This window comes from Nerophis lumbriciformis, linkage group LG04 (assembly GCF_033978685.3).
Source record: "Nerophis lumbriciformis linkage group LG04, RoL_Nlum_v2.1, whole genome shotgun sequence".
Lineage (NCBI taxonomy): Eukaryota > Metazoa > Chordata > Actinopteri > Syngnathiformes > Syngnathidae > Nerophis > Nerophis lumbriciformis.
Window position 1 is genome coordinate 67,722,501 of NC_084551.2, and position 21,366 is coordinate 67,743,866.

At 40.1% G+C, this 21,366-nt stretch overlaps 1 protein-coding gene across 1 annotated transcript in view; it reads right to left on the reverse strand.

Annotated features, from left to right (window-relative positions):
• mtf1 (metal-regulatory transcription factor 1) overlaps positions 1 to 21,366 on the reverse strand; it is an 81,698-nt gene that overhangs the window by 53,933 nt on the left and 6,399 nt on the right. Inside the window, exon 2 of the mRNA XM_061958794.2 lies at positions 7,742 to 8,191. Within this exon, the coding sequence (XP_061814778.2) occupies positions 7,742 to 8,161 (420 nt within the window). The 5' untranslated portion in view covers positions 8,162 to 8,191. The remainder of the gene's footprint in view (positions 1 to 7,741; positions 8,192 to 21,366) is intronic.

Here is a 21,366-nt window from a genome sequence, read left to right on the forward strand (position 1 = left end):
TTTAGCTTCTTTAGTAGGTGAAAAACCTTTAAGGACAAAACACCACAAGATTAACATGCTGTAAAAAATCAATCAATTATCAATCCCATAATTTACAATTATTAATTAGGCTAACAAACTCTTAACCATTAAACAAGTGCAAGGTAATGGACACATCTTTTCCCTTTAAGTTAAAATAGATTTTAAATAAATTGTCTCAACATAAATGCACCAAGATACATATAAAATACATTTAAACCCAGAAACACAATAGATAAATGCAGCAGAAAACCCAATATGCAAATACATAAATACCTAACCAATTAACCACCTATTTAGATACATATTTAAAATCCATATTCAATATAAATATATTATTAATTTAGCAGTGAAACACTCAATCTTAAACGCTGTCTACTGGTAGAAAAATGCCCCTTTTTCTATGCCCTCACCAGCAGCCAGTGATCCAACACAGTTAAATCCAACACTTGAAGTTGAGCGACTTCACCCTCCTGATGAAGCAAACTGCTCCAACATTTATCAAACCAAGCAAAGAATATCAACACTTCCTTACTAAACAACAGTTACACAAAACACTGTGTATTTAGCCTCCAGACTAAGCACGCTACATGCACACAACTCCCCCCCAATCTCACCAGCGCAACAGGTGCGCCACACCCACAAAGAGAAATATTAAATCTCACCGGCTGTCTGTTCAGCTTTTGGTTTCGGTACACTTTTGGCACAACTCTTGGTTATCTGTAATGAACTAAACCTTTTTCCACTCGGCGCTGGCGTCTTTTGTACTCCTTGATTTGACACAGCGGTCTAATTACCGGGCTCGCGCACCAGCAGATGAGACGGCAGCGCGCCGCGTTATACCTTCGCGTGAACGTAAACTGATCGGCTCTGATCATATAAGCCGACTGGCCGAAATAATGCCCAATTATATACATTTCCCGGGGTTGCCTAGGTGAATAGGGATGCGGATGTGCTCTAAGATAAAATATAATTTTATTAAGTGGGGTTTGGCTGGTTGCTAAACAGCCACGGTTGCAAGCTCGCGCGTCAGCTGACGAGACAGCTGTTCACCGCTACAACATTATTAGGCCGTTTATTGAAATACTCCCACACTTTTGACGACTTTTGGCGTACTTTTTTCCCCTCGCTCGCACCGCTCGCATCATCTGCTTTGCGCTCCACCATGACGGTAGTGTGACGTAAATATGCGACGCGTCGACGCACAAAAATGACGTCGACGTATTTACGTAACCGATGACGTCGACTACGTCGACGCGTCGTTTCAGCCTTACATGATACACTCAAATAGTGGCTAGGTAGGCAAAAAGGCCTAAGTTAATTTTAGAGGTAAGGCCATCCTATTTATCCCCAATTATTTTTGCGTCAATGATAAAACGTTTAGCACCTTTTTCTTCGGAATGCTCTGTGCGGCGTACAGTAACAGGTAGCATCCCAAAACATACTTGCCAACCCTCCCGAATTTTCAGTGCCTCTCCCGAAAATCTCCCGGGACAACCATTCTCCCGAATTGCTCCCCATTTCCAGCCGGACAACAATATTGGGGGCGTCCCTTAAAGGCGCTGCCTTTAGCGTCCTCTACAACCTGTCGTCACGTCCGCTTTTAATCCATACAAACAGCGTGCCGGCCCAGCCACATAATATATGCGGCTTTTACACATACATAAGTGAATGTAAGGCATACTTGATCAACAGCCATACAGGTCACACTGACGGTGGCCGTATAAACAACTTTAACACAAATATTAATGTTACAAATATGCACCACACTGTGAACCCACACTAAACAAGAATGACAAACACATTTCGGGAGAACATCCGCACCGTAACACAACATAAACACAACAGAACAAATACCCAGTATCCCTTGCAGCACTAACTCTTTTGGGACGCTACAATATACACCCTCGCTACCACCAAACCCAAAATGCAACACAGAACGACACAGGAAGTCCTTCATACCGACAGCCATCAGACTGTATAATGCATATCAAATCAAATCAAATCAACTTTATTTATGTTCCTTTTGACTGTACATGTACTGTAAATGTATAATTTATATTATTCACATGTGAATAATGCTGTATGATAGACTGTATTTATGTTATTCACATGTGAATAATGCTGTATAATAGACTGTATTTATATTATTCACATGTGAATAATGCTGTATAATAGACTGTATTTATGTTATTCACATGTGAATAATGTTGTATAATAGACTGTATTTATATTATTCACATGTGAATAATGCTGTATAATAGACTGTATTTATATTATTCACATGTGAATAATGCTGTATAATAGACTGTATTTATATTACTCACATGTGAATAATGCTGTATAATAGACTGTATTTATATTATTCACATGTGAATAATGCTGTATAATAGACTGTATATATGTTATTCACATGTGAATAATGCTGTATAATAGACTGTATTTATATTATTCACATGTGAATAATGCTGTATAATAGACTGTATTTATATTACTCACATGTGAATAATGCTGTATAATAGACTGTATTTATATTATTCACATGTGAATAATGCTGTATAATAGACTGTATATATGTTATTCACATGTGAATAATGCTGTATAATAGACTGTATTTATATTATTCACATGTGAATAATGCTGTATAATAGACTGTATTATTGTTATTAACATGTGAATAATGCTGTATAATAGACTGTATTTATATTATTCACATGTGAATAATGCTGTATAATAGACTGTATTTATATTATTCACATGTGAATAATGCTGTATAATAGACTGTATTTATATTATTCACATGTGAAATTCATATTATTCACATGTGAATAATGCTGTATAATAGACTGTATTTATATTATTCACATGTGAAATTTATATTATTCACATGTGAATAATGCTGTATAATAGACTGTATTTATATTATTCACATGTGAATAATGCTGTATAATAGACTGTATTTATATTACTCACATGTGAATAATGCTGTATAATAGACTGTATTATTGTTATTCACATGTGAATAATACTGTATAATAGACTGTATATATGTTATTCACATGTGAATAATGCTGTATAATACTGTATTTATGTTTTTCACATGTGAATAATGCTGTATAATACTGTATTTATGTTATTCACATGTGAATAATGCTGTATAATAGACTGTATTTATGTTATTCACATGTGAATGATGCTGTATAATACTGTATGTTATTCACATGTGAATAATGCTGTATAATAGACTGTATTTATGTTATTCACATGTGAATAATGCTGTATAATAGACTGTATTTATGTTATTCACATGTGAATAATGCTGTATAATAGACTGTATTTATGTTATTCACATGTGAATAATGCTGTATAATAGACTGTATTTATATTATTCACAAGTGAATAATGCTGTATAATAGACTGTATTTATGTTATTCACATGTGAATAATGCTGTATAATACTGTATATATGTTATTCACATGTGAATAATGCTGTATAATACTGTATTTATGTTATTCACATGTGAATAATGCTGTATAATACTGTATTTATGTTATTCACATGTGAATAATGCTGTATAATAGACTATATTATTCAAATGTGAATATTGCTGTATAATAGACTGTATTATTGTTATTAACATGTGAATAATGCTGTATAATAGACTATTTATATTATTCACATGTAAAAAATACCTAAGTGTTTGTCTATTGTGAGCGAACTGTGGTGCTGAATTTCCCCCAGGGATCAATAAAGTACTTTCTATTCTATGTGTGCTGTATAAAGACAGTATGCATTGTAATAATAACATCTATTTCTACAGTGGCTGCTAACGACTACTAGTTTTATAGACTAGAGATCGACCGATATGGTTATTTTCAGGGCGGATGCCGATATCGACCATTAGTACCGCATTTTTCCGACCATAGGGTGCACCAGATTATAAGGCGCGCTGCCGAAGAGCAGGTCTAATTTCATACAAAAGGCGCATTAGAGTATAAATCGCATTAAAGGGGTCATATTATTTTTGTTTTTTCTCCATTTAAAACCTTTCCTTGTGGTCTACATAACATGTAATGGTGGTTCTTTGGTCAAAATGTTGCATAGATGATGTTTTATAGACCATCTTCAAACTGCTTTTTGACCGTCCCTTCAGAATGTGCCGTCTTGTGGGCGGTCTTATTCACGTGGCTCCACTTCGACAGCGACTTCTCCTCGTCATTTTTGTTGTACCGGCAGTTTTTTAGCGCTTGCATCTGGAGTCTACTGACAGATAAGGGTTAAAACTGTATGTACTGCTTAATAACTGTTTAATAAATACCGTTTTGGTAAATTGACTTAGTTGTGATTTCCCTTTCTGCATGAAAGTTTAAAAGTAGCATATATTAATGCAGTATGAAGAAGAATGTTTTAATGTAGACACATAGAATCATCAGACTGCTGTGATTATATGCATCAAGTGTTCATTCAAGGCTAAGGCAAACATATGGAGATATATATGGTGTATCGTGACATGGCCTAAAAATATCGAGATATTAATAAAAGGCCATATTGCCCAGCCCTACTTTTAACTTTAATGGCGGCTACAGTTTTTATGTTAAAGGTCTAAAAAAAATGATGTAGAACAAGGGTGCTCATTACGTCGATCGCGATCTACCGGTCGATCTCGGAGGGTGTGTCAGTCGATCACCAGCCAGGCATTAAAAAAATAGTCCTAAAAATGAGCGATCATAAATCTTCACTATGACGTCACTTTCGTCACTTGATTGACATTCACGGCACCCGAGGGTCTTCTGAGATGACGCTGGCTGCTGCCAGATCATTAAAATTACCGACTGGAAGGCGAGAAACACTTTATTTCAACAGACTCTGGCGCCGTACCTGTCGTCAAAACTCCAAAGACCGACTGCACAGTTGCACAATAAAAGCGCTGCTTCATCCTGCCTGCGCTAAGAAAATAAGAGTCTCAGAAAGCTGGCGTGCACAAGCTAGCAAGCTACGGAGTTTGCCAACAATGTATTTCTTGTAAAGTGTATACAAAGGAGTACGGAAGCTGGACAAATAAGATGCCAAAAACCAACCACTTTCATGTGGTATTGGACAGAAAGGAGGACTTTTTTTCTCCTCCATTCGAAAATGCGGACGTTATCAGCACCACTGTCTGATTCCAATCAATGCAAGTCATCACAATCAGGTAATACACCAACTTATATTCTTGTCTTCATGAAAGAAAGGAATCTATATGTGTTAAACATGCTTGTATTATCTTTAAACACTTTTGACTTATTAACAATATTAACTATATGTGTTAAACATGCTTGTATTATCTTTAAACACCTTTAACTTATTACCAATATTAACTATAAGTGTTAAACATGCTTGTATTATCTTTAAACACCTTCAACTTGTTAACAATATTAACTATGTGTTAAACATTCTTGTATTATCATTAAACACATTTAATGTATTAACAATATTAACTATATGTGTTAAACATGCTTGCATTATCACTAAACATATTTAACTTGTTAACAATAGTAACTATATGTGTTAAACATGCTTGCATTATCTTTAAACACCTTTAACTTGTTAACAATATTAACTATATGTATTAAACATACTTGTATTATCATTAAACACCTTTAATGTATTAACAATATTAACGATATGTGTTAAACATGCTTGTATTATCTTTAAACACTTTTAACTTATTAACAATATTAACTATATGTGTTAAACATGCTTGTATTATCTTTAAACACCTTTAACTTATTACCAATATTAACTATAAGTGTTAAACATGCTTGTATTATCTTTAAACACCTTCAACTTGTTAACAATATTAACTATGTGTTAAACATTCTTGTATTATCATTAAACACCTTTAATGTATTAACAATATTAACTATATGTGTTAAACATGCTTGCATTATCACTAAACATATTTAACTTGTTAACAATATTAACTATATGTGTTAAACATGCTTGCATTATCTTTAAACACCTTTAACTTGTTAACAGTATTAACTATATGTATTAAACATACTTGTATTATCATTAAACACCTTTAATGTATTAACAATATTAACTATATGTGTTAAACATGCTTGCATTATCATTAAACACCTTTAACTTGTTAACAAAAACATATATTTCATAAATAAGTAAATATAAATTATATATATGAATGAGGTAGATCCCCACGACTTGATCAATTGAAAAGTAGCTCGCCTGCAGAAAAAGTGTGAGCACCCCTGATGTAGAACATCCGGCGGGCCGGATTGAAAATCTTAAAGGGCCAAATGTGGCCCGCGGGCCTTATTTTGCCCATGTCCGGTCTAGGCTTTTGTTGCATTGTAAGGTTTTCTCGGGAGAAACTTTGAAATATCGCAAACATTTTAAATAATATAAATTCTGGGCTTCTTCACGTAACTTAGAAGCGAGACATTTTTCAAGACGGCTGTCATTTCTTCCTCGACGTTAGAGAAAGTATAAGAAGCTCCTTTAATGACCCCACACTACGAGTGCTGCAGTAGCGAAAACAAACAAAATAGAACAGGAAAGATACTGGGAAAGAAGGACAAAAACTGGATTTCCTGGCAAAAAAATTGAAGTTTTGACAGCGAAGCAAAAGCGATATACCGTATTTTCCGCACTATTAGCCGCACCTAAAAACCACAAATTTACTCAAAAGCTGACAGTGCGGCTTTTAACCCGGTGCGCTTTATATATGGATTAATATTAAGATTCATTTTCATAAAGTTTAGGTCTCGCAACTACGGTAAACAGCCGCCATCTTTTTTCCCCGTAGAAGAGGAAGTGCTTCTTCTTCTACGCAAGCAACCGCCAAGGTAAGCACCCGCCCCCATAGAAGAGGAAGCGCTTCTTCTTCTACTGTAAGCAACCACCCGCCCGCGTAGAAGAAGAAGAAGAAGCGCGCGGATATTACGTTTCATTTCCTTTGTGTGTTTACATCTGTAAAGACCACAAAATGGCGACAGGTTTCCGGTTCATGAAAAGACACAATCTCTCCATCCGCACACGGACTACTATTTCACAGCAACTGCCTAAAGACTTTCAAGAAAAGCTGGCTACTTTCCGTGCATATTGTAAAAACAAGATAGCTGAAAAAAAGATCCGGCCAGAGAACATTATCAACATGGACGAGGTTCCACTGACTTTTGATATTCCTGTGAACCGCACTGTGGATACAACGGGAGCACGTACGGTGAATATTCGCACCACAGGGAATGAGAAGTCATCCTTCACTGTGGTTCTAGCTTGCCATGCTAATGGCCAGAAACTTCCACCCATGGTGATATTCAAAAGGAAGACCTTGCCAAAAGAGACCTTTCCAGCCGGCGTCATCATAAAAGCTAACTCGAAGGGATGGATGGATGAAGAAAAGATGAGCGAGTGGTTAAGGGAAGTTTACGCGAAGAGGCCGGGTGGCTTTTTTCACGCAGCTCCGTCCATGTTGATATACGACTCCATGCGCGCCCACATCACGCTGGTTTTAATATATTATTAAAGTTTGACTGACCTATCTGACTGTTTTTTTGACATTCCTTTAGCGCAGTTAGATGCGGCTTACAACACGGGGCGGCTTATAGGTGGACAAAGTTTTGAAATATGCCGTTCATTGAAGGCGCGGCTTATAACCCAGGGCGCCTTATGGTGCAGAAAATACGGTAATCGTTCCCTCTCGTGTTTGCGTAATCTTACCTCTCGCTGCTTGGTCTCTGGACACTCGGAGTGCAGGGTGAGCGTGGCGCCCTCTATGTTCCGCGGCATAGGGGTGGACCCGGGATTGATAGTGAATTGGATCTGGTCCGGCGAGATGGTGTGGTGCACGTAACCCTGCGACATAGCGTCCGGGTCCCCCATGAAGGCCAGCCGCCCCTCCTCGTCGTCCCCTTCGGTGAGGAAAGTGACCCCGTCTTCATCGCCGCCGCAGTGACCCTCCTCCTCGCCCTCTTCGTCCAGCCGGATAGGGTCCCGCTCGATGAGCACGGTGGTGCGGTCGTACACGCGGCCCGACGACGACGAGGGCTCCGCCATCAGGTGCTCGGCCTTGTCTTCGTCGTCGTCCACCTCCACCTCGAAGTACAGCGGCGCCTCAGTGCGAGGGCCATTTTCAGTCATGGTCCTTTCTTGCCGCCGAGGAGTACTTCACTGGAATACAAATAAGTAAGAGTTATCATGTTGACAAGGGGTTCTTAGGCTAAACCGGATAACCCCTTAAACGAATAACTATTTAGCCTAAGCCCCGTTTCAGCCACACTAAACTATCGTTTAAGGTTCCCCTCCTCGGACTCATTTTTATACGGGCAAGTGCGCCGTGTATTTCTCGAATCTCCTGCTCTTAGCTTTGTATGGACTCATTGATCGTTTACAAACTGAGTTCAAAGAGGAAGTGACGCCAGAAAGGTGTGCCATGAGATAGTCTGGTGTGCCGTGAGAGATTATCTAATTTCACCTATTGGGGTTAAAAATATTTTTTACAAACCAGTAATTATAGTCTGCATATAATGTGTTGTTGTTGAGTGTCGACGCTGTCGAGAGCTCGGCAGAGTAACCGTGTAATACTCCCCTATATCAGTAGGTGGCAGCTGGTAGCTAATTGCTTTGTAGATGTCGGGAACAACGGAAGGGAGCGTGCAGGTAAAAAGATGTCTAATGCTTTGACCAAATATAAACAAAACTTGAGTGCCCCTAAGAAAAGGCATTGAAGCTTAGGGAAGGCTATGCAGAACAAAACTAAAACTGAACTGGCTACAAAGTAAACAAAAACAGAATGCTGGACGACAGCAAAGACTTACTGTGGAGCAAAGACGGCGTCCACAATGTACATCCGAACATGACATGACAAGCAACAAAGTCCCCACAAAGAAGGATAAAAACAACTGAAATATTCTCGATTGCAAAAACAAAGTAGGTGCGGGAAATATCGCTCAAAGGAAGACATGAAACTGCTACAGGAAAATACCAAAAAAAAGAGAAAAAGCCACCAAAATAGGAGCGCAAGACAAGAAGTAAAACACTACACACAGGAAAACAGCAAAAAAGTCCAAATAAGTCAGGGCGTGATGTGACAGGTGGTGACAATACACCTACTTTGAGACAAGAGCTATAGTGATGCATGCTTGGTTATGCTTTAAAGTCATATCCAACAATTGCGACGACGACTTTTTACTGTCAACTGAGTTTCGTTTTTTTAATGATTTCTGCTGGTGGTGTGAATCCGAATTTTTTCTACGCAAAAAATGTGCCTTGGCTCAAAAAAGGTTGAAAAACACTACCTTAAAAGAAACTGATTGCAGCTATTTGGGATACAACACATCTCAGACGGCAAGATAACTTTCCAATGTCCAGGTCGAAAAACCGAAAAACGTCTATTTGTCGAAGGAGAGACAACGAGAATGCGGAGCTTTGTATGGACTCATTGATCGTTTACAAACTGAGTTCGGAGAGGAAGTGACGCCAGAAAGGTGTGCCGTGAGATACAGTCTGGTGTGCCGTGAGAGATTATCTAATTTCCCCTATTTGGGTTAAAAATATTTTTTACAAACAAGTAATTATAGTCTGCAAATGATGTGTTGTTGTTGTTGAGTGTCTGCGCTGTCTAGAGCTCGGCAGAGTAACCGTGTAATACTCCTCTATATCAGTAGGTGGCAGCTGGTAGCTAATTGCTTTGTAGATGTCGGGAACAACAGAAGGGAGCGTGCAGGTAAAAAGATGTCTAATGCTTTAACCAAATATAAACAAAACTTGAGTGCCCCTAAGAAAAGGCATTGAAGCTTAGGGAAGGCTATGCAGAACAAAACTAAAACTGAACTGGCTACAAAGTAAACAAAAACAGAATGCTGGACGACAGCAAAGACTTACTGAGGAGCAAAGACGGCGTCCACAATGTACATCCGAACATGACATGACAAGCAACAATGTCCCCACAAAGAAGGATAAAAACAACTGAAATATTCTCGATTGCTAAAACAAAGTAGGTGCGGGAAATATCGCTCAAAGGAAAACATAAAACTGCAACAGGAAAATACCAAAAAAAAGAGAAAAAGCCACCAAAATAGGAGCGCAAGACAAGAAGTAAAACACTACACACAGGAAAACAGCAAAAAACTCCAAATAAGTCAGGGCGTGATGTGACAGGTGGTGACAATACACCTACTTTGAGACAAGAGCTATATTGATGCATGCTTGGTTATGGTTTAAAGTCATATCCAACAAATGCGACGACGACTTTTTACTGTCAACTGAGTTTCGTTTTTTTAATGATTTCTGCTGGTAGGTGTGAATCCGAATTTTTTCTACGCAAAAAATGTGCCTTGGCTCAAAAAAGGTTGAAAAACACTACCTTAAAAGAAAGTGATTGCAGCTATTTGGGATACAACACATCTCAGACGGCAAGATAACTTTCCAATGTCCAGGTCAGCTGTGATTCTATTTACCGAAAAACGTTGTCTATTTGTCAAAGGAGAGACAACGAGAATGCGGAGCTTTGTATGGACTCATTGATCGTTTACAAACTGAGTTCGGAGAGGAAGTGACGCCAGAAAGGTGTGCCGTGAGATACAGTCTGGTGTGCCGTGAGAGATTATCTAATTTCACCTATTTGGGTTAAAAATATTTTTTACAAACAAGTAATTATAGTCTGCAAATGATGTGTTGTTGTTGTTGAGTGTCTGCGCTGTCTAGATACTCCCCTATATCAGTAGGTGGCAGCTGGTAGCTAATTGCTTTGTAGATGTCGGGAACAACGGAAGGGAGCGTGCAGGTAAAAAGGTGTCTAATGCTTAAACCAAAAATAAACAAAAGGTGAGTGCCCCTAAGAAAAGGCATTGAAGCTTAAGGAAGGCTATGCAGAACAAAACTAAAACTTAACTGGCTACAAAGTAAACAAAAACAGAATGCTGGACGACAGCAAAGACTTACTGCGGAGCAAAGACGGCGTCCACAATGTACATCCGAACATGACATGACAAGCAACAATGTCCCCACAAAGAAGGATAAAAACAACTGAAATATTCTCGATTGCTAAAACAAAGTAGGTGCGGGAAATATCGCTCAAAGAAAGACATGAAACTGCTACAGGAAAATACCAAAAAGAGAGAAAAAGCCACCAAAATAGGAGCGCAAGACAAGAAGTAAAACACTACACACAGGAAAACAGCAAAAAACTCCAAATAAGTCAGGGCGTGATGTGACAGGTCGTGACAATACACCTACTTTGAGACAAGAGCTATATTGATGCATGCTTGGTTGTGGTTTAAAGTCATATCCAACAATTGCGACGACGACTTTTTACTGTCAACTGAGTTTCGTTTTTTTTAATGATTTCTGCTGGTGGTGTGAATCCGAATTTTTTCTACGCAAAAAATGTGCCTTGGCTCAAAAAAGGTTGAAAAACACTGCCTTAAGAGAAAGTGATTACAGCTATTTGGGATACAACACATCTTAGACGGCAAGATAACTTTCCAATGTCCAGGTCGAAAAACCGAAAAACGTCTATTTGTCGAAGGAGAGACAACGAGAATGCGGAGCTTTGTATGGACTCATTGATCGTTTACAAACTGAGTTCGGAGAGGAAGTGACGCCAGAAAGGTGTGCCGTGAGATACAGTCTGGTGTGCCGTGAGAGATTATCTAATTTCACCTATTTGGGTTAAAAATATTTTTTACAAACAAGTAATTATAGTCTGCAAATGATGTGTCGTTGTTGTTGAGTGTCTGCGCTGTCTAGATACTCCCCTATATCAGTAGGTGGCAGCTGGTAGCTAATTGCTTTGTAGATGTCGGGAACAACGGAAGGGAGCGTGCAGGTAAAAAGATGTCTAATGCTTAAACCAAAAATAAACAAAAGGTGAGTGCCCCTAAGAAAAGGCATTGAAGCTTAGGGAAGGCTATGCAGAACAAAACTAAAACTGAACTGGCTACAAAGTAAACAAAAACAGAATGCTGGACGACAGCAAAGACTTACTGTGGAGCAAAGACGGCGTCCACAATGTACATCCGAACATGACATGACAAGCAACAATGTCCCCACAAAGAAGGATAAAAACAACTGAAATATTCTCGATTGCAAAAACAAAGTAGGTGCGGGAAATATCGCTCAAAGGAAGACATGAAACTGCTACAGGAAAATACAAAAAAAAATAGAAAAAGCCACCAAAATAGGAGCGCAAGACAAGAAGTAAAACACTACACACAGGAAAACAGCAAAAAAGTCCAAATAAGTCAGGGCGTGATGTGACAGGTGGTGACAATACACCTACTTTGAGACAAGAGCTATATTGATGCATGCTTGGTTATGGTTTAAAGTCATATCCAACAATTGCGACGACGACTTTTTACTGTCAACTGAGTTTCGTTTTTTTTAATGATTTCTGCTGGTGGTGTGAATCCGAATTTTTTCTACGCAAAAAATGTGCCTTGGCTCAAAAAAGGTTGAAAAACACTACCTTAAAAGAAAGTGATTGCAGCTATTTGGGATACAACACATCTCAGACGGCAAGATAACTTTCCAATGTCCAGGTCAGCTGTGATTCTATTTACCGAAAAACGTTGTCTATTTGTCAAAGGAGAGACAACGAGAATGCGGAGCTTTGTATGGACTCATTGATCGTTTACAAACTGAGTTCGGAGAGGAAGTGACGCCAGAAAGGTGTGCCGTGAGATACAGTCTGGTGTGCCGTGAGAGATTATCTAATTTCACCTATTTGGGTTAAAAATATTTTTTACAAACAAGTAATTATAGTCTGCAAATGATGTGTTGTTGTTGTTGAGTGTCTGCGCTGTCTAGATACTCCCCTATATCAGTAGGTGGCAGCTGGTAGCTAATTGCTTTGTAGATGTCGGGAACAACGGAAGGGAGCGTGCAGGTAAAAAGGTGTCTAATGCTTAAACCAAAAATAAACAAAAGGTGAGTGCCCCTAAGAAAAGGCATTGAAGCTTAAGGAAGGCTATGCAGAACAAAACTAAAACTTAACTGGCTACAAAGTAAACAAAAACAGAATGCTGGACGACAGCAAAGACTTACTGCGGAGCAAAGACGGCGTCCACAATGTACATCCGAACATGACATGACAAGCAACAATGTCCCCACAAAGAAGGATAAAAACAACTGAAATATTCTCGATTGCTAAAACAAAGTAGGTGCGGGAAATATCGCTCAAAGAAAGACATGAAACTGCTACAGGAAAATACCAAAAAGAGAGAAAAAGCCACCAAAATAGGAGCGCAAGACAAGAAGTAAAACACTACACACAGGAAAACAGCAAAAAACTCCAAATAAGTCAGGGCGTGATGTGACAGGTCGTGACAATACACCTACTTTGAGACAAGAGCTATATTGATGCATGCTTGGTTGTGGTTTAAAGTCATATCCAACAATTGCGACGACGACTTTTTACTGTCAACTGAGTTTCGTTTTTTTTAATGATTTCTGCTGGTGGTGTGAATCCGAATTTTTTCTACGCAAAAAATGTGCCTTGGCTCAAAAAAGGTTGAAAAACACTGCCTTAAGAGAAAGTGATTACAGCTATTTGGGATACAACACATCTTAGACGGCAAGATAACTTTCCAATGTCCAGGTCGAAAAACCGAAAAACGTCTATTTGTCGAAGGAGAGACAACGAGAATGCGGAGCTTTGTATGGACTCATTGATCGTTTACAAACTGAGTTCGGAGAGGAAGTGACGCCAGAAAGGTGTGCCGTGAGATACAGTCTGGTGTGCCGTGAGAGATTATCTAATTTCACCTATTTGGGTTAAAAATATTTTTTACAAACAAGTAATTATAGTCTGCAAATGATGTGTCGTTGTTGTTGAGTGTCTGCGCTGTCTAGATACTCCCCTATATCAGTAGGTGGCAGCTGGTAGCTAATTGCTTTGTAGATGTCGGGAACAACGGAAGGGAGCGTGCAGGTAAAAAGATGTCTAATGCTTAAACCAAAAATAAACAAAAGGTGAGTGCCCCTAAGAAAAGGCATTGAAGCTTAGGGAAGGCTATGCAGAACAAAACTAAAACTGAACTGGCTACAAAGTAAACAAAAACAGAATGCTGGACGACAGCAAAGACTTACTGTGGAGCAAAGACGGCGTCCACAATGTACATCCGAACATGACATGACAAGCAACAATGTCCCCACAAAGAAGGATAAAAACAACTGAAATATTCTCGATTGCAAAAACAAAGTAGGTGCGGGAAATATCGCTCAAAGGAAGACATGAAACTGCTACAGGAAAATACAAAAAAAAATAGAAAAAGCCACCAAAATAGGAGCGCAAGACAAGAAGTAAAACACTACACACAGGAAAACAGCAAAAAAGTCCAAATAAGTCAGGGCGTGATGTGACAGGTGGTGACAATACACCTACTTTGAGACAAGAGCTATATTGATGCATGCTTGGTTATGGTTTAAAGTCATATCCAACAATTGCGACGACGACTTTTTACTGTCAACTGAGTTTCGTTTTTTTTAATGATTTCTGCTGGTGGTGTGAATCCGAATTTTTTCTACGCAAAAAATGTGCCTTGGCTCAAAAAAGGTTGAAAAACACTACCTTAAAAGAAAGTGATTGCAGCTATTTGGGATACAACACATCTCAGACGGCAAGATAACTTTCCAATGTCCAGGTCAGCTGTGATTCTATTTACCGAAAAACGTTGTCTATTTGTCAAAGGAGAGACAACGAGAATGCGGAGCTTTGTATGGACTCATTGATCGTTTACAAACTGAGTTCGGAGAGGAAGTGACGCCAGAAAGGTGTGCCGTGAGATACAGTCTGGTGTGCCGTGAGAGATTATCTAATTTCACCTATTTGGGTTAAAAATATTTTTTACAAACAAGTAATTATAGTCTGCAAATGATGTGTTGTTGTTGTTGAGTGTCTGCGCTGTCTAGATACTCCCCTATATCAGTAGGTGGCAGCTGGTAGCTAATTGCTTTGTAGATGTCGGGAACAAAGGAAGGGAGCGTGCAGGTAAAAAGATGTCTAATGCTTAAACCAAAAATAAACAAAAGGTGAGTGCCCCTAAGAAAAGGCATTGAAGCTTAAGGAAGGCTATGCAGAACAAAACTAAAACTGAACTGGCTACAAAGTAAACAAAAACAGAATGCTGGACGACAGCAAAGACTTACTGAGGAGCAAAGACGGCGTCCACAATGTACATCCGAACATGACACGACAAGCAACAATGTCCCCACAAAGAAGGATAAAATCAACTGAAATATTCTCGATTGCTAAAACAAAGTAGGTGCGGGAAATATCGCTCAAAGGAAGACATGAAACTGCTACAGGAAAATACCAAAAAAAGAGAAAAAGCCACCAAAATAGGAGCGCAAGACAAGAAGTAAAACACTACACACAGGAAAACAGCAAAAAAGTCCAAATAAGTCAGGGCGTGATGTGACAGGTGGTGACAATACACCTACTTTGAGACAAGAGCTATAGTGATGCATGCTTGGTTATGGTTTAAAGTCATATCCAACAATTGCGACGACAACTTTTTACTGTCAACTGAGTTTCGTTTTTTAATGATTTCTGCTGGTAGGTGTGAATCCGAATTTTTTCTACGCAAAAAATGTGCCTTGGCTCAAAAAAGGTTGAAAAACACTGCCTTAAAAGAAAGTGATTGCAGCTATTTGGGATACAACACATCTCAGACGGCAAGATGACTTTCCAATGTCCAGGTCAGCTGTGATTCTATTTACCGAAAAACGTTGTCTATTTGTCGAAGGAGAGACAACGAGAATGCGGGCTCCCGTGGATGTGATAAAAAAGGTAGCGTGTGCTTTGTATTACCCGCCCGTCGAGGGAAGACTAACTATGGAAAACGGCGAATGCTTTTTGGACTGGCAAAGCAGACTGTATCAGTTATTGTCCGCCACGTATGTCACCGTCTAGGTCCAGAGTATATAAAGTCACCAAGAACGAACGGACAATGAAGGTGAAGGCTAAAGAGTGAGGAGTGTCCTGACCAGATATCTACAAATTGGGAACAGGTGGGTGCCATGATTGGGTATAAAAACAGCTTCCCAAAAAATGCTCAGTCTTTCACAAGAAAGGATGGGGCGAGGTACACCCCTTTTGTCCACAACTGCGTGAGCAAATAGTCAAACAGTTCAAGAACAACATTTCTCAAAGTGCAATTGCAAGAAATGTAGGGATTTCAACATCTCCGGTCCATAATATCATCAAAAGGTTCAGAGAATGTGGAGAAATCACTCCACGTAAGCGGCATGGCCGGAAACCAACATTGAATGACCGTGACCTTCCATCCCTCAGACGGCACTGTATCAAAAACCGACATCAATCTCTAAAGGATATCACCGCATGGGCTCAGGAACACTTCAGAAAACCACTGTCACTAAATACAGTTGGTCGCTACATCTGTAAGTGCAAGTAAAAGCTCTACTATGCAAAGCCAAAGCCATTTATCAACAACACCCAGAAACGCCGCCGGCTTCTCTGGGCCCGAGATAGTCTAAGATGGACTCATGCAAAGTGGAAAAGTGTTCTGTAGTCTGACGAGTCCACATTTCATATTGTTTTTGGAAATATTCGACATCGTGTCATCCGGACCAAAGGGGAAGCGAACCACCCAGACTGTTATCGACGCAAAGTTCAAAAGCCAGCATCTGTGATGTATGGGGGTGCATTAGTGCCCAAGACATGGGTAACTTACACAAATGTGTGAAGGCACCATTAATGCTGAAAGGTACATACAGGTTTTGGAACAACATATGCTGCCATCTAAGCGCCGTCTTTTTCATGGACGCCCCTGCTTATTTCAGCAAGACAATGCCAAGCCACATTCAGCACGTGTTACAACAGCGTGGCTTCGTAAAAAAAAAAAAGAGTGCGGGTACTTTCCTGGCCCGCCTGCAGTCCAGACCTGTCTCCCATCGAAAATGTGTGGCGCATTGTGAAGCGTAAAATACGACAGCGGACTGTTGAACGACTGAAGCTCTACATAAAACAAGAATGGGAAATAATTCCACTTTCAAAGCTTCAACAATTAGTTTCCTCAGTTCCCAATCGTTTATTAAGTGTTGTTAAAAGAAAAGGTGATGTAACACAGTGGTGAACATGCCCTTTCCTAACTACTTTGGCACGTGTTGCAGCCATGAAATTCTAAGTTAATGATTACCGTATTTTCCGCACTATTAGCCGCACCTAAAAACCACAAATTTACTCAAAAGCTGACAGTGCGGCTTATAACCCGGTGCGCTTTATATATGGATTAATATTAAGATTCATTTTCATAAAGTTTAGGTCTCGCAACTACGGTAAACAGCCGCCATCTTTTTTCCCCGTAGAAGAGGAAGTGCTTCTTCTTCTACGGCAAGCAACCGCCAAGGTAAGCACCCGCCCCCATAGAACAGGAAGCGCTTCTTCTTCTACTGTAAGCAACCACCCGCCCCCGTAGAAGAAGAAAAAGCGCGCGGATATTACGTTTCATTTCCTTTGTGTGTTTACATCTGTAAAGACCACAAAATGGCTCCTACTAAGCGACAGGTTTCCGGTTCATGAAAAGACGCAATCTCTCCATCCGCACACGGACTACTATTTCACAGCAACTGCCTAAAGACTTTCAAGAAAAGCTGGCTACTTTCCGTGCATATTGTAAAAACAAGATAGCTGAAAAAAAGATCCGGCCAGAGAACATTATCAACATGGACGAGGTTCCACTGACTTTTGATATTCCTGTGAACCGCACTGTGGATACAACGGGAGCACGTACGGTGAATATTCGCACCACAGGGAATGAGAAGTCATCCTTCACTGTGGTTCTAGCTTGCCATGCTAATGGCCAGAAAATCCCATGGTGATATTCAAAAGGAAGACCTTGCCAAAAGAGACCTTTCCAGCCGGCGTCATCATAAAAGCTAACTCGAAGGGATGGATGAAGAAAAGATGAGCGAGTGGTTAAGGTAAGTTTAAGTTTACGCGAAGAGGCCGGGTGGCTTTTTTCACGCAGCTCCGTCCATGTTGATATACGACTCCATGCGCGCCCACATCACGCTGGTTTTTAATATATTATTAAAGTTTGACTGACCTATTTGACTGTTTTTTTGACATTCCTTTAGCGCAGTTAGATGCGGCTTATAACACGGGGCGGCTTATAGGTGGACAAAGTTTTGAAATATGCCGTTCATTGAAGGCGCGGCTTATAACCCAGGGCGGCTTATGGTGCGGAAAATACGGTATTTCCAAAAAAAAAAAAAAGTTTATGAGTTTGAACATCAAATATGTTGTCTTTGTAGCATATTCAACTGAATATGGCTTGAAAAGGATTTGCAAATCATTGTATTTCGTTTATATTTACATCTAACACAATTTCCCAACTCATATGGAAACGGGGTTTGTAGATCCCTAGATTGATTGTTGCCAAATGTTCTTTGTCACATTGTGTACTTTCTTGTCCAATAAAGATTTGAATCATTTATGATGACTCAGGTGTGAGTCACTACAATAGGACCCCACAACACACTGGATTCCAGTTCATTGAAAAACCACAACACTGCATAAGTTAACTTTAAGAACTTGCACACAAAGCAACAGTGGAGGTGACTATGACGTGCGCATTTTCCGCGCATGCGTATTAGGTCGTGTTGCGCCGGCAGACGGAGGGGGGGTGAGGGGGTCTTAAACGACCATTGTGTGTGTGTGTGTGTGTGTGTGTGTGTGTGTGTGTGTGTGTGCGTGCGTGGAGAGTCCTGGGCATGACGTTAAAGTGCATGTGGCAGTGGAGGTTCCTCTATGGGGGTCTTGGGGCACTAGGAGGTTAACCCCTTTACTACTGTTACCCCAGGTGGCCCTTGGCAAAGGCCTTGTACCTGACTTCCCCCTAGCCAGGGATACGGTGAAGACCTCAACGGCGGAGCAGGTGGAAGAGGGTAGATTTAAGTACCACCACAACGGCTGCGATGGCGGAAGAAGGGTCCCCAGTCGTCTTGGACTCCATGCCACTGGACCCTGACCCGATTCTGTCAAGGATGGTGTGGTGACTGTCTGTGCACCGGTCTACCCACGTTAAACTAAGTCACGCACAGGCATCCTCCATGGAGGGATACACCCCTACCAGGAGGATCGTCATACTCGCTCGAGTGACCGCCAATGATGATGATGATGATGGTGTGTGTGGACAAGGACAAGGTTAGGTGGGATTTACCCTGGATAACCTTAGCTGGCGGCAGCATGGTGGCCTAAATTCAATCCCGGGCTCGGGATCTTTCTGTGTGGAGTTTGCATGTTCTCCCAGTGACTGCGTGGGTTCTACTCCGGCTTCCTCCCACCTCCAAAGACATGCACCTGGGGATAGGTTGATTGGCAACACTAAATGGTCCCTAGTGTGTGAATGTGAGTGTGAATGTTGTCTGTCTATCTGTGTTGGCCCTGCGATGAAGTGGCGACTTGTCCAGGGTGTACCCCGCCTTCCGCCCGAATGCAGCTGAGATAGGCTCCAGCAACCCCCGCGACCGGGACAAGCGGTAGTAAAATGTATGGATGGATGATGGCTCGGGTGTGATTCACTACAATAGGGCCCCACAGCACACTGGATTCCAGTTACCGTATTTTTCGGACTATAAGTCGCTCTGGAGTATAAGTCGCACCGGCCGAAAATGCATAATAAAGAAGGAAAAAAACATATATAAGTCGCACCGGAGTATAAGTCGCACCGGCCGAAAATGCATAATAAAGAAGGAAAAAAACATATATAAGCCGCACCGGAGCATAAGTCGCACCGGCCGAAAATGCATAATAAAGAAGGAAAAAAACATATATAAGTCGCACCGGCCGAAAATGCATAACAAAGAAGGAAAAAAACATATATAAGTCGCACCGGAGTATAAGTCGCACCGGCCGAAAATGCATAATAAAGAAGGAAAAAAACATATATAAGTCGCACCGGAGTATAAGTCGCACCGGCCGAAAATGCATAATAAAGAAGGAAAAAAACATATATAAGTCGCACCGGAGTATAAGTCGCACCGGCCGAAAATGCATAACAAAGAAGGAAAAAAACATATATAAGTCGCAACGGAGTATAAGTCGCACCGGCCGAAAATGCATAATAAAGAAGGAAAAAAACATATATAAGTCGCACCGGAGTATAAGTCTCACCGGCCGAAAATGCATAATAAAGAAGGAAAAAAACATATATAAGTCGCACCGGAGTATAAGTCGCACCGGCCGAAAATGCATAATAAAGAAGGAAAAAAACATATATAAGTCGCACCGGAGTATAAGTCGCACCGGCCGAAAATGCATAATAAAGAAGGAAAAAAACATATATAAGTCGCACCGGAGTATAAGTCGCACCGGCCGAAAATGCATAATAAAGAAGGAAAAAAACATATATAAGTCGCACCGGAGTATAAGTCGCACCGGCCGAAAATGCATAACAAAGAAGGAAAAAAACATATATAAGTCGCAACGGAGTATAAGTCGCACCGGCCGAAAATGCATAATAAAGAAGGAAAAAAACATATATAAGTCGCACCGGAGTATAAGTCTCACCGGCCGAAAATGCATAATAAAGAAGGAAAAAAACATATATAAGTCGCACCGGAGTATAAGTCGCACCGGCCGAAAATGCATAATAAAGAAGGAAAAAAACATATATAAGTCGCACCGGAGTATAAGTCGCACCGGCCGAAAATGCATAATAAAGAAGGAAAAAAACATATATAAGTCGCAACGGAGTATAAGCCGCACCGGCCGAAAATGCATAATAAAGAAGGAAAAAAACATATATAAGTCGCACCGGAGTATAAGTCTCACCGGCCGAAAATGCATAATAAAGAAGGAAAAAAACATATATAAGTCGCACCGGAGTATAAGCCGCACCGGCCGAAAATGCATAATAAAGAAGGAAAAAAACATATATAAGTCGCACCGGAGTATAAGTCGCACCGGCCGAAAATGCATAATAAAGAAGGAAAAAAACATATATAAGTCGCACCGGAGTATAAGTCGCACCGGCCGAAAATGCATAATAAAGAAGGAAAAAAACATATATAAGTCGCACCGGCCGAAAATGCATAATAAAGAAGGGAAAAAACATATATAAGTCGCACTGGAGTATAAGTCGCATTTTTTGGGGAAATGTATTTGATAAAAGCCAACAGCAAGAATAGACATTTGAAAGGCAATTCAAAATAAATGAAGAATAGTGAACAACAGGCTGAATAAGTGTACGTTATATGAGGCATAAATAACCAACTGGTATGTTAACGTAACATATTATGGTAAGAGTCATTCAAATAACTATAACATATAGAACATGCTATACGTTTACCAAACAATCTGTCACTCCTAATCGCTAAAT